This window comes from Sebastes umbrosus, chromosome 12 (genome assembly GCF_015220745.1).
Source record: "Sebastes umbrosus isolate fSebUmb1 chromosome 12, fSebUmb1.pri, whole genome shotgun sequence".
NCBI lineage: Eukaryota > Metazoa > Chordata > Actinopteri > Perciformes > Sebastidae > Sebastes > Sebastes umbrosus.
The window spans coordinates 417,930-432,340 of record NC_051280.1 but is presented as its reverse complement, the minus strand read 5'-3'; the positions used below and the strand labels follow the sequence as shown (position 1 = coordinate 432,340).

Below are 14,411 nucleotides of genomic sequence, written 5' to 3'. Positions count from 1 at the left end.
TTGTAAGAGACACATCTTTTAAGAGATGTTTGTCTGAATACACAGAGTTGTGTAACTTATCTGACCCGACCACCATGTCAGATTTCCAGCCACCTATCTAAATAATGTGTGTTTACCAGAGCTGACTGTGACGGCAGGTACTATAGTTGTATTGGATGCATGTCTTGTATTGGCAAGACTCCAAACAGCAACAAGACCTCAAGTTTCACATCAGAAAACTGGCAGGGTATGTTGATCCTGAATATCTGACCACGTCAATACGATACAGATGACGGAGAAGCATCATAGGAATATTTGAAATATTATGGAGACATTGGGAATTACATAAAAGAATATGAAATATATTAACCCTCTGAGACCCACAGGGCCGTATACGATCCCAAAAACCATGCTGTCACCAGTTGCAGATTAAGGTGGTCATGGACCCATAGACTGGTTTTGGGGGCCTATTACCATATTACCGAAACAAAAGCGAGAGTTGAGTAATTCATTGACAGAAATTGAGTAATAACATGCTTGAAATTTGTCACAGCACATTCATATGTGCGGACAGTACAGAACTAAAGACATATGCATAGACAGACAACAGACGGATAGACACACATACAACTATAGCCTGTAATAGCCTATAAACACAGCAATGCCTTAAGCCTGCAGCAGGCAGAATGTTTTTGGCATCATTGGGCAAAAATTCCATAATAACCTTTCAGCATATTGTAATCAAGTGTTCTGAGAGAAAACTAGACTTCTGCTCCTCCTCATGGCTCTATTTACAGGCTTTAGAACATCTAGCCCGTGACGGGAGACTTTGACCAATCACAGGTCATTTCAGAGAGAGAGTGTTCCTATTCGCTGTTCATTCAACGGGCAGCTGTCAATCACTCGCCCACTCCGATCAAACGGTCAAACTAGGCAGCGCTGATCAAGTTCTGTTACTGTAATGCCTATTTCTCTCCTCAGATGTTTTCAGAAATATCTTGTAGTGTACTGTTTAGCTGTAAAATGAGAAAGTTTGCTCCGGCTGGTGGGCGATGCTTGGTATTTCCTCAACTGATCTCAACATGGCTGCCAGGTCACAAACTCTCATTTTACAGCTAAACAGTACACTACAAGATGATTCTGAGAACATTTGAGGAGAGAAATAGGCATTACAGTAACAGAATATTGATTCATATCTGATCAGCGCTGCCTAGTTTCACCATTTGATCGGAGTTAGCTAGTGATTTCCCTCCGTTCTATGACATTGAGTTTCTTGCTTTTGGTGTGGGATTTCGTGTCATGTAGTCTGTACTGACTGCAGTGTAAATGCATCTGCGAGAAAATACGCTCAGAGTTAGTGACGTAGGATAGGCTAAACAGTGAGAACACTGTTTACGGTGGGAGGGAGGTGAGGTGGATGGGTCCAACCAGGAGACCGCTGTTTGTGTCCCAAAGTGTTCTTGAGTTATTTTGAAGTTGCGTTTGTGATGTTTGTGATGTTTGTGATGTGTTTTCCATCGTTGTGTCACTATTTTAAGCCCAACCATGATGATTTTACTAAACCTAACTGAGTAGTTTGTTGCCTAAACATAACTCTGGTTGTTACCGTAGTTAAAAGATAAATATAAAAGATTCACCTGTAAAGCAGCAGGGCGCTTCAGCCGTTATCATTTGACATTACTGACGTTTTCAGTTCATTAACCTTGTGAACCAAGCCAGTTTCTTTCATTGTGTCTTGGAAACGTAACCAATCAAATCCTTGTTTATAGTTTTCTGGTGTAAAAGCAGCTCATATTATTATTATTTACAAGTTTATTTGCCAGGGACCATGTACAATAAACATAAATTATAATACTTACAATACAATACAAATCTAATGCATTATACAGAGATATAGCTAAAACCTAATTTCCATCCCTTCCATGAGATGCATGCATGTAACCAAAAAAGGGTTAACCACTGTCATGCTGTAGCCAATCAGGAGATGTGTTCAAGAGATATAAGGATATTGTGTGGCTTGTTCCGGTGGGAAAATATGTTTCTGAAAACATCTGAGGAGAGAAATAGGCATTATAGTAACAGAATATTGATTCATATTTGATCAGCGCTGCCTAGTTTGACCGTTTGATTGGAGTTCTCGAGTGATTGACAGCTGCTCAGAGACGGCAGACTCCAGATCAGCTCTGATTGGTTGTTTTCCTCCGGTCTGTGAAATCTTGTAGATGCTGTAGATGATGATGATGTATATTAGGAGCACCGGAGAACACAGAGGAACATGATTTTTTTCAGATACCTGTCTCATGTACTACTGTCAGGATATAGTGATGTTTTATAAAAATACCTTTTCTTTAATCATATTTGCTCCAACTTGCCTATTTCAGCTTTAACAGCAAACTAAGTGAAAGGCAGAACAGATGAGCCAGCCAGCACAGTCAGCAATGGTTCCAGTCAGCAGTGGTTCCAGTTAGCAGTGGTTCCAGTTAGCAGTAGTTCCAGTCAGCAGTTGTTCCAGTTAGCAGTGGTTCCAGTTAGCAATGGTTCCAGTCAGCAGTGGTTCCAGTTAGCAGTGGTTCCAGTCAGCAGTGGTTCCAGTCAGCAGTGGTTCCAGTTAGCAGTGGTTCCAGTCAGCAGTGGTTCCAGTCAGCAGTTGTTCCAGTCAGCAGTGGTTCCAGTCAGCAGTGGTTCCAGTTAGCAGTGGTTCCAGTTAGCAGTGGTTCCAGTTAGCAGTGGTTCCAGTTAGCAGTAGTTCCAGTCTGCAGTGGTTCCAGTCAGCAGTGGTTCCAGTTAGCAGTGGTTCCAGTCAGCAGTGGTTCCAGTCAGCAGTGGTTCCAGTTAGCAGTGGTTCCAGTTAGCAGTAGTTCCAGTCAGCAGTGGTTCCAGTTAGCAGTGGTTCCAGTTAGCAATGGTTCCAGTCAGCAGTGGTTCCAGTTAGCAATGGTTCCAGTCAGCAGTGGTTCCAGTTAGCAGTGGTTCCAGTCAGCAGTGGTTCCAGTCAGCAGTGGTTCCAGTTAGCAGTGGTTCCAGTCAGCAGTGGTTCCAGTCAGCAGTTGTTCCAGTCAGCAGTGGTTCCAGTCAGCAGTGGTTCCAGTTAGCAGTGGTTCCAGTTAGCAGTGGTTCCAGTTAGCAGTGGTTCCAGTTAGCAGTGGTTCCAGTCTGCAGTGGTTCCAGTCAGCAGTGGTTCCAGTTAGCAGTGGTTCCAGTCAGCAGTGGTTCCAGTCAGCAGTGGTTCCAGTTAGCAGTGTGCAGCTGACCCCACCAGGCAAGTTTGATTTTAATAACATTATGAGCGCTTCAGAAAAGCATCAAGCCTGGATAAACAGACACATGAATGTCAAATAAATACACTGATGTACACACTGGGGGACGAAGCTGAGGACATATTGAATGTTTCCGATATGTTTTATCTCTGTCTGAATGCTGAGCGGGTTGATCATCACACATTGATACCGAAGCTACCAAAACGTATGACAGCGTTTCCTCAATAGCAATATTTTGTTGCACCATGCAAGTTAAGATGAGGCTCGTGAAACCTAGGTCTTTACCTTTGATGAAGAGCAGCTTGAGGTGGAATGAATGTAGCGACGAGGCGGCTGCTATGAGGAACTTGCTTATAATTGGATTTACCTCCACTCAAATTTCAAAGACTTTTCGAACTACTTTCCACAGACAGTAAACTTGAGAAAATGCTTTGTTTGAACTTAAACTTTGATCAGTGTTTCACTTCTGCCTACACCTCTATCACTGTTATCATGCAGGTATTTTATATGTTGTGTTTAGATAATTGTTAGTGTCTCCATGGAGATGTATAATTCATTATTACTCTAACTCACCATCTATCAAACTGTGAAGTGTTCCTCTTAAATGTCATTTGTTGTCCTTTAATGTTGTTTTTCTGGATGAACTTGATTTCATCTCCACCACTGGCACAATGGCAAGTCTTAACAGGTCACACTTGTCAGTTGTCACATACCGCACAAAAGCAATGTTCATTTCCGCTCCTGCCTGCACTCACAGTCTTACAAACACACACACACACACACACACACACACACACACAGGACCTTGAATCTATTTACCAACCCAGATCCACTATCACAGTACAGGCCTTCAGGTAACACTGTCCATGGACTCCGGTCAAGGCCATCACACACACACACACACACACACACACACACACACACACACACACACACACGCACACAGCATGCATGGAATCCTATTTCCTAGAGAAATCCCAGTAAGATAACATACTGGATCATTTCACATCTTTAGTGATCACAAGAGGACACCTTTCTACAAAAAAAAATTATAAATAAATGGATTTGTTGATGTTAAATGATATATATTTTTCCACTGAGAAATATTTTAAAAACTGATCAGATCTAACAACCCTAGCTGTAGGTTTGAACATCAATCACTATCAGAACATGTAGAAATTATGTTTTATTTTATTTTAGCTGACAACTGCTGAAAAGAATCATCCTCCCTTTCCTTTATCCAGAAATAAATGCAGGGTTATCTTAAACAAATCATTGCAGATAGGTTACTCATTTTGTTGCACAACAAATAATGAAAAAAAAAAATTAGCTTTTTCCTTTTGCAATTTAACATCTGCTGACTGCAGTGATGATATCATACCATTCCACTGAATCTGCCCTTGGGCCCACCCTAAGGGAGAAAACAGGTATAAAAACCTGCCACACACAGCCTGTCATCACACTAGGTTGAGCCAACAGTGCACACAGGCTGCTTGCACAATTTGCAGTGACAAGCAGTGTCACTTTGCATTCTTAGTCTCTGAGTTGGAAAAACTCCAGGAACCTCCGGCAGCATTTTTAATACGTATTCTTCTTTGACTGTTGACTTTAATGCAGCAGTTAGTTAATTGCAGTTCCTGTCAGTGTGATCTGTGTGGAGCATTAGTGGTGGTTAGTGAGCCTCCTAGTGTGTTGGATCTTCCTCTAATCATCATCAACAACAGCATCACCATGATAATAAGCATCGCTCTGATCTGGGCAGTAGTGGTGGGATTCTGCTGCCTTCTATGGCTTGCTGTGGGGATACGACGCAGGTAAGACTAGACATAGGACATGTAGGATGTAATGTATTAGGCATTTCTTATAGTTTAAGTTCCTGTATTTTACTAACACAGTGTGTATGGAACATTAAACATTTATAGGAATCTGATAATGTACGCTGATCAACACTGACAGTTTTTTCCAGACAAGCAACAACATTGTGCATGTGACCACTTATGACATGCATTCATGCAGTGTGTGCCAATCAAACAAAAGCTTTTGTAAAGATGCTGGAATTTGTTTGGTATGTTGTTGAATCACAAACATTGTCACCAGTGTGCTGTCAGTGCTTAGCTACTGTGGTCAAACTGTTGTCAGATTGACAAAGAATTCTGCTTACAAGAGCGGCATTATGTAATTTAGACTGGTATTTAACTATAACAACATGATTAACTGGTTTGTAATGTTTTGGAAATGTCGTGGCTGTTGGGCATGGTTCAACTTCAAGGAAACTGGGCTAATTGACAAAGTCTGAATGAGTTTGAATGACTATGGGTTGTGGTGGTGACAAAAATGGGAGGGTTGCATTACATGGTCTGTACCCGAAAACCCTAGGACACGGGAAGCCCAGGTATAAGGCGCTGACCATGACCGCAACGTCCTTGGTTTGCAACTGGTTTCTAACCTTTGTTGTAGAAAAAAAAGTCCACTAAACCACCAGGGTGCCCCAATCTTATTCTTTTAAATTATTAACCAATAAATTGCAATTTTGTCAGTGGGGCTGCTGCTCAGTGCAACCATGTATAACCATATTTGGTTAATTGGAGGTTTTTCAGATTACTTGAACAATATAAATCCTATTTTGTGGATTCAGACAATTCTCCTGTGTCTTAAACAAGGCTGGTTTTGTTTTGGACATGGACAAGGTTTTCATTGGACAAAAATTATAAACTTCCATGAGCTGGCAATAGGTTGAATCACTATTACTGAATATCAGTCAGTAATAGTAAGAAGCAAAATGAGCGGGACTCCTATAGAAATGGCAGGGATTATTACTTTGAATGAATATAATCCTCATAATTATCTATTTCTTGTCAATGCCCATAGGCTACCTGGTGAGCCTGCAGTTGAGAATGGCTTCATCCCCTACCTGGGTTGTGCTCTGCAGTTCGGGGCCAACCCTCTTCAGTTCCTCCGCAGCCGCCAAAAGAAGTACGGCCATATTTTCACCTGCAAGATTGCAGGCCAGTACATTCACTTCCTGTGTGACCCCTTCTCTTACCATTCAGTCATCAGACAGGGGAGACACCTGGATTGGAGGAAGTTCCACTTTGCTACGTCTGTCAAGGTAAATTCAAAAACATATTCTTCTTCTTCTTCCATAGAGGACATTTTGATGCTACCAGTGAGTCTTTCAATGGGCCTATACCTCTTTTCCCTACCTTCACCAGGTGTTCGGCCACGACAGCTTTGACCCTCGCCATGGCCACACCACAGAGAACGTTCACCAAACCTTTCTGAAGACCCTGCAGGGCGAGGCTCTGCCCTCCCTGATAGAGACCATGATGGGCCACCTCCAGGACGTCATGCTGAGGTCAGACACACTCTGCCCCAGCAAGGACCACTGGGAGGTGGATGGCATCTTTGCTTTCTGCTACAAGGTCAGTTATTGGACTTTGGTCTGAAAGCATACAAGATACTGCAAGAGGTAGTCTGCTATCAGACCTAAGGCTCCACAATTTATAGCGGACACAGTCTTGATTAAACTGACTCACAAAACTGACTTCTAAATGTCAAAACAAGTCAATTTCCATGGCTTCAACTAAAAGACAGCAACAAAGGTACCCAAGAGACTTACAGACTAGACTCACAGTAATTATTCAAGCCTGGACACTGTACAGTATCAGTTACCCTCCATGCCCTACAGTTGGACTCAGTGTTCCCAACAGTCCTAACAGGTTTCCTTCTGTCCGTCTGTCCTCCAGGTGATGTTTGAGTCTGGCTACCTGACTCTGTTTGGTAAAGAGCTTGGTGAAGACAAATGTCAGGCTCAGCAGGAGGCTCAGAAAGCCTTGGTGCTCAATGCTTTGGAGAACTTCAAAGAGTTTGACAAGATCTTCCCGGCGTTGGTGGCTGGCCTGCCCATCCATGTCTTCAAGAGTGCCTACAGTGCCAGAGAGGTTAGTGGGCTTTCCCTACAACTATCAAAGAAAGCAAAGACAAAATTAACTGCCTGACCATGATGCCACAATGCCTCCGTGCTTCCATTTATAACAATGATTAGCAGTATAAGCTTTACATAAGAGACATTTCTTTTTATACTTCTTCTTTTCAAATGTCTAGAATCTAGCAAAGACCATGCATGCTGAAAACTTATCCAAGAGGGAGAACATGTCTGATCTGATCTCTATGAGGATGATCCTGAATGATTCCTTATCTACCTTCAATGATGTGAGCAAGGCCAGGACCCATGTTGCTCTGCTCTGGGCTTCACAGGCTAACACCCTGCCTGCTACCTTCTGGAGTCTATTTTATATGATCAGGTATGCTGATAGTTCTCTTTTTCTTTACTGTGGGGGTTCTAAGGAAATAAAACACAATGGATTTCTTAACTCAACGGGCAATATTGGTTGAGAGTTCTAGACTGTTTGAACAGAATAATAACAAAGTATTTGTAGTCTCTAACAGCTCTTTATCGTTGTTTGTCTTTCTATTGTCAATAGTCAGGTGTGTTTAATTATACTCACGAAAACACATCTCTGTTTTCACAGATAGCCTGGGGCTAGGGTGGCTAACGTTACGTGCTTACAATTAGTCATATGTGTATTTATGTCTGTATCTAACCAACATTAGACCAGTCTACAGTAACTCGCTGGCCTAACACAGCAGACCAGTGCAACATCCAAGGGGAAAAAAATGACTTTTTCAATTAAAAAATGGTTGACTCTGAAGAAGACAAAGTAGGCTAACTGTAGACTAACATTTCAAATATAGCAATATGCTGCAATTGTGCCATGATTTTATATAATTTAAGTTTTAGGACAAAGATTTTTCATCGTTTAGTCTAGCACATTGGATTTGAAATGGAACAATGACTGACTGACTAATGGAAGTGCTGACCTCGAGCAGGGTGTTCACCCGTAGCGATAAAATGCCTGCTGATGTCTGTGGGTCAAAGACTTCAGACAGTAATTGACTGCAAAGGATTTGCAGCCAAATATTAAATATAATAATTTGAGTTTATGTCCCATAAAATTGAAGGACTGTGTTCTATATAATAAGGGCTACAATTCTTGCACTGTTCATCCAATATATATATCATCACTATGATAAACCAGTATTTATAGACTTCTATATATTTGTATCAAGCATCACAGTTACAATTAAATTACACTGTGGGAAACTAGACACATGGTAATAACATAAAATTAAAGTATTTCTTCCTGCATAAGTTGAAGTGACAGTAAGTTAACCACTATCAGTAAGTTTAACAGTTACAGTAACATGACTAACAGCTCACGTATCTGTGTTCAGGAGCCCAGATGCTTTGAAAGCAGCTTGTGAGGAAGTGCAGAAAGTTCTGGAGGATTCAGGTCAGATGGTTGACCCTAGTGACCCACCACTGAAGCTGACCAAGGAGCAGCTGGACAATATGCCTGTTCTGGGTAAGATCACCGATACATTACTAGAACATAGAAGTTACTTGTACGACAACTACTATTGTTAAATTTAAGTCTGGCAGTGCCTACAAGGTATACAATAATCCACTGTGGTCTATGTACAGAATTTGGACAGTTTTTTTTAATTACAAATACAGTAAACAAATGTTATGAAACTAATTCCTTTCTTCATGTCGTTCTGTCTACTTTCTGTCTATAGACAGCATCACAAAAGAAGCTATGCGTCTTTCCAGTGCTTCCATCAATGTGCGTGTTGCGAAGGAAGACTTCCTGCTTCACCTTGACAACCAAGAAGCTTACCGTATTAGGAAAGATGATGTCATTGCCCTATATCCACCCATGCTGCACTACGATCCAGAAATCTATGAGGATCCCTATGTAAGACCCCTATGTAATTACTACTTAATAAATGACATAACTACCCTTTTCAGGAAATCACAGTCATTTGTGTTGCCCTACTGAAAACTCATCTTCCTCTCTCCCTCTCTCCTCTTCACCCTGCAGGAGTACAAGTTTGACCGTTTCCTGGATGAGAAGGGTCAGGAGAAATCCACCTTTTACCGCAGCGGACGGCGGCTGCGTTACTTCAACATGCCTTTCGGCTCTGGGGTCACCAAATGCCCCGCCAGATTTTTTGCTGTGTATGAGATCAAGCTGTTCCTGATTCTGGTGCTGTCCTACTTTGACATGGAACTATTGGACCCTGCTATCAAAGCCCCACCTCTTGACCAATCCCGTGCTGGTCTAGGAATCCTCCAGCCTACCTATGATGTGGACTTCAAGTACAAGTTGAAATCAAAACACTAGGCTCTTTGTGATTGAAGTAGATATTGTACATAGTGTATATTTAACAGTGTTAATGAAGATGCCTTGTTATATTTGTAAATAGACTGAATTATATATTTTTGTTGCTTTAATTTGCTGCTGAAGAACATGTATTCTGCACTTATGGAGCCCTTGCAAACAGTTTCACCTTCAGTGCATCTGGTCGTGTTGTGCCAAACACTTCCTGGCAGACATCCGGCATGTCAGAGTAAAATTGGTGAGTAGCATCCTGTTGACAGACCTAGACCCATATCAATGTATAGAATAAACTTGTTTTTGCCCGTTTACCCCAAATCTTGTAGAGTGACTTTACTGCCAACTGTTTTCCAAATCAAGTGACAGAGTTTTTGTACCTTGCAGGCAGCCATTGGTTTTAATAAATTACATTATGCCACATTATGATTATGCAGTGTAGACTCCTTAAATCAGGGGTGTCAAACATACGTCTAGAGGGCCAAAAAAGTCATTAATTTAAATTTTTCAATGAAATGCACTGCTATTCCTATTTGTCCACTGGGGGTTGTGCTGTCCTAATAAGAGTAGCAAGCCCTATGCTGGATATGCTATTATAGATCCCACGTGCTTACATACAGGCTACATGACACAACACTGTCAAGCATAGGCTACTATTCATGCAGGAGCCGCCGGAAACTGTCTTAGAAGAGTCTGAAGAAAAGTGGACGGTCGGGAAGCCAGTGTGCTCGTTGTGCACCTTTCACTGCTCAAGGAATATAATATTCTCTGCCACTATCAGACTCTTCATGCCAAAAAATACAAGAACTTGCAAGAACAAGTGAGAACAGAGAAGATAAATGAATTGTTGGCATGTTTGAGGAAACCGAGAGTAGCTGAGAGATCAGCGAGACACCTCAGGCTGTTCATCATCTGTTTTGTAAATTGATTGTTCATTAATTGTGAATGTTTCCAGAATGTACATGTGCATCTTTAAACTAAAAGAACGGCAAACACTTGGAGGTGTTGTTATAAGACAGTGACCAGCGTCTTCACTGTGATTGATTCAGACAATCACAGTGTTTGATTCTGTAGCCTCACCCCCACCTCAACCCTTAGATGTTTTAATTCAGTTACCCGTTGAAATGCACATTTCTTTTGTACATTTTACAATAAGTGGAATACCTAAATGCTGTTTCAAAGTCTTCTCACTGCCAGAAGTGAAATTCTTTTATTTTTTCATTGATGAAAAAAGGTAGCTGAAGTTGCCATGTTAAAAGAAAATACAATGTACATTTCAATTTCAATTTCAATTTCAATTTATTTTTATATAGCATCAAATCATAACAGAAGTTATCTCGAGATGCTTTATATATAGATATTTTTATATACATGACCTCCGTGTCCTCAGTGGTAATGCATGTTTGCTTGTTTCTTTGAAAGATGATTTTTAAGTCAAAAGTACCAATGGTACCAAATGGAAGCCTGGCAGATAGGATATCAATATAAAAATGGAAAAAGGAATCAGTAAAGTATACTGTACATGACTAAATCTACAAAAACACTGGTATGCTCCTTTAAGCTCTAGAGCTACTGGAAGTTCACATTTACTACCACTTCAGTGTGTGACTATCACAACCAACATTCTGCAGTGAAACATGTTCTATGTGTTTATTAGCCTGTAGAAATCTGTGTGAACACATGAGCTCATCCATTCTGCTCTAGCACCACTCGTTTGGTACCTTGTCATCTCGCATCAGCTAATTTATTCTGTGAGGTGAAGTTGCTGAGTGCAGCATGACCAAACTCTCTTTTTGTTTTATCAATAAATGCATTACTCTAATCAGTATCATTTACTGACTTCACCTTGAAGTAGAAGATAGAGATTCCATCAACCTTGGAGTTTGCTCTCTCTAGTTGTCTCACTCTCAAACTCTGCTGTCACTAAAGACATGTCTGATTGTTGTCAGAGCCATCTTACCTCTCATTGCAAGGCATGCTGCTTAGCAATAAGATAGGTTGTCTTGCCCAAGTACACTTTGACATATGGACAGGAGGAGTCCTGTCCATATGTCAAAGTGTACTTGGGCAAGACACTGAACCCCAAACTGCTCCTGAAGGCTGAGCCATCGGTGTGTGAATGGGTATTTAGATCCTGATGGGCAGGTTGGCTCCTAGTATGGCAGCTTCTGTCATCAGTGTATGAATGTGTGTGTGAATGGGTGAATGCTGACATGTATGTAAAGAGCTTTGAGTGGTCAGAAGACTAGAAAGGAGCTATATAAATGCATGTTCATTAAACATCCAGTTTGTGAGTGCTGACTCAACAGATAAACAGCTTTCTGGACTTTTTCATAGGCTACTGTGAATTACATAATAATTACATGAATACATCTGACAGCATTTGGACACGGACATCAAAATGTATTAGCATTTCATAGTTTCACTGCAAGAGTTAATATTTTCACATGAAAACCACACATTTATAAGCATTTACCTTCCAAATTATAAGTTTACATGCTCTGTGAGTAGAATAAATAGTAATATAATAATTAATTTAATATAGTTCACTGTAAAATACAGCGAAATCCCAAGGTGCTTCACATAAAGGGTAAAATAATCAATAATACACAAATGTAAAAAAAAAAATTTACACAAAAGAACCATGCAATTATAAGGGTTTAAATAGGATAAATAAAATTAGAGACAAACTATTTAGAGACCCAAGTTTAAAAGGAAACCACATATGAACCAGGACCATAGGGGAAGGCAGAGAGGAACAGGTGAGTCTCAAGATTACATTTAAAAACAGCAAGTGGCTCTGAGGCCCTGATCGTTGCTGAGCTGTATGTGATGAACCTGACAATCTGAAGTTTTTCACTAAATGAAAGTGCAACCCGCACGTGTGTGTTGACGTGTACCAACGGAAAATAAATCAATACATTTGTAAACTTGTCTGTGTGCCATGTTCTGATATCTCTACCTGTTACAACAGAAAAGCTTTCTTGTCCTGATCTGTCTACCTCTCTCTCTCTCTGTCTCTCTCTCTCTATACATATACAATATATCTATATATATATATATATATATATATACACCTATATTTTATTTATATAATACATACAGTATAATGTAAAAGCTCCAGAAGAAGTGAACCTTAAAGTCTTTGTTTGTCATAGTAACAGTTCAAAAGTGTTATTTCTTTAAACAATGTTTAGTTATTATTGTAAGTAGCATGTGTCAGATCTAACAATTAATACAAAGAATAAAGTTTATTTTTGGAGCACAATCTCATACAAAGCAATTCAAAGTACCTTACGCAGTGATAAAAAAAAGAAGTAAAAATTATAAGATAAATACAGGCTCTGCCTCCAAAGTAGGACATGACACAAAAGGCTTGAGAACAACGGGCTAAATGTATGCAGATGATGTTAGTCTATATACCGTGCACATACTGAAACTACTTATTTAGGCGTGACTAAACTAAGGCTGAAAATCCTGCCTGCGCTGCAATCTCCAAGAACACTAGCTGCATTCTCTGTCCACACCTTATTCTGTTCAGTGTTCACAATGCATTGTGCAATGCTTCGGTACACACAGTTGGGTGTGGTCACATGTACAGCAGAACACACCTGACCACTTTTCAACCTACAGAGGTCATTGCAGCAATGCTTCTTTTCCATACAAGATTTACTGTGGCCTTGCTTCACAACAACACAAAGCTGACCACACATATATCATATTAAATATGGTTTCTTCATTTTCGACTTTCAAGCCTGAAACTTTATTAATTGATGTTGTATGGGACAATTATTCTGGCCTAAAAGAAACTCCTCACATTTTTAACACTGGAAACTCAGCTGCATTGCAGTCTGCTATGTGTTGTTGATAACTGCATCGAGATTCAGTCACAAGTGCTATGACCCCCAGAGGTCATATGCAGGGCTGTAGTGGAGGCTAAATGCACATAAACTTTTTTTACATATTGATGGGAATTACAGCTCTTTGAAAGGAGCCACATCTTATGGCTCTGCTCTCCGCAACAAATGATTCTGCTAAAATGATACGTTTTTACAACGATACGATACATATCACTTTCCATGGTTCCGATACGATTCAAGGACGATATTTGGCTCAGCTAGAGTGATAGGATAGGATAAGATAGGATAGGATAGTATACGATAGGATAGGAAAGGATACCATAGGATAGGATAGGATAGGATAGGATAGGATAGGATAGGATAGGATAGGATACCATAGGATAGGCTAGGACAGGATAGGATAGCATAGGATACCATAGGATAGGATACCATAGGATAGGATACCACAGCATACCATAGGATACCATAGGATACCATAGGATAGGATAGGATAGGATAGGATATCATAGGATAGGATAGGATAGGATAGGATAGGATAGGATAGGATAGGATAGGATACCATAGGATAGGATAGGATAGGATAGGATAGGATAGGATAGGATAGGATACGATAGGATAGGATAGGATAGGATAAGATAGGATAGGATAGGATAGGATAGGATAGGATAGGATAGGATAGGATACGATAGGATAGGATACCATAGGATAGGATAGGATAGGATAGGATAGGATACCATAGGATAGGATACCATAGGATAGGATAGGATAGGATAGGATACGTTAGGATAGGATAGGATAGGATAGGATAGGATAGGATAGGATACGATAGGATAGGATACGATAGGATACCATAGGATAGGATAGGATACCATAGGATAGGATAGGATAGGATAGGATACGATAGGATAGGATACCATAGGATACCATAGGATAGGATAGGATAGGATAGGATAGGATAGGATACCATAGGATAGGATAGGATAGGATAGGATACGATAGGATAGGATAGGATACCGTAGGATAGGATAAGACAGGATAGGATAGGATAGGATAGGATAGGATACCATAGGATAGGA

The 14,411-nt window shown here is 40.4% G+C and overlaps 1 protein-coding gene across 2 annotated transcripts; it reads left to right on the top strand.

Annotated features, from left to right (window-relative positions):
- The first annotated feature begins 4,697 nt into the window (after window positions 1–4,697).
- Window positions 4,698–11,297, top strand: LOC119497845 (cytochrome P450 7A1). Of its 2 annotated transcripts, XM_037786262.1 has the most exons (9): window positions 4,699–5,050; window positions 6,105–6,209; window positions 6,287–6,345; window positions 6,449–6,658; window positions 6,983–7,177; window positions 7,341–7,540; window positions 8,532–8,662; window positions 8,877–9,055; window positions 9,182–11,297. In XM_037786262.1, exons 2-9 carry the CDS (start codon window positions 6,131–6,133, stop codon window positions 9,482–9,484), a joined length of 1,356 nt encoding a protein of 451 aa, XP_037642190.1. In that variant the 5' UTR covers window positions 4,699–5,050; window positions 6,105–6,130; the 3' UTR covers window positions 9,485–11,297. The 2 variants fall into 2 exon arrangements, with proteins under 2 accessions (XP_037642189.1, XP_037642190.1); XM_037786261.1 differs by having other exon boundaries at window positions 4,698–5,050; window positions 6,105–6,345.
- Window positions 11,298–14,411: the final 3,114 nt, after the last annotated feature.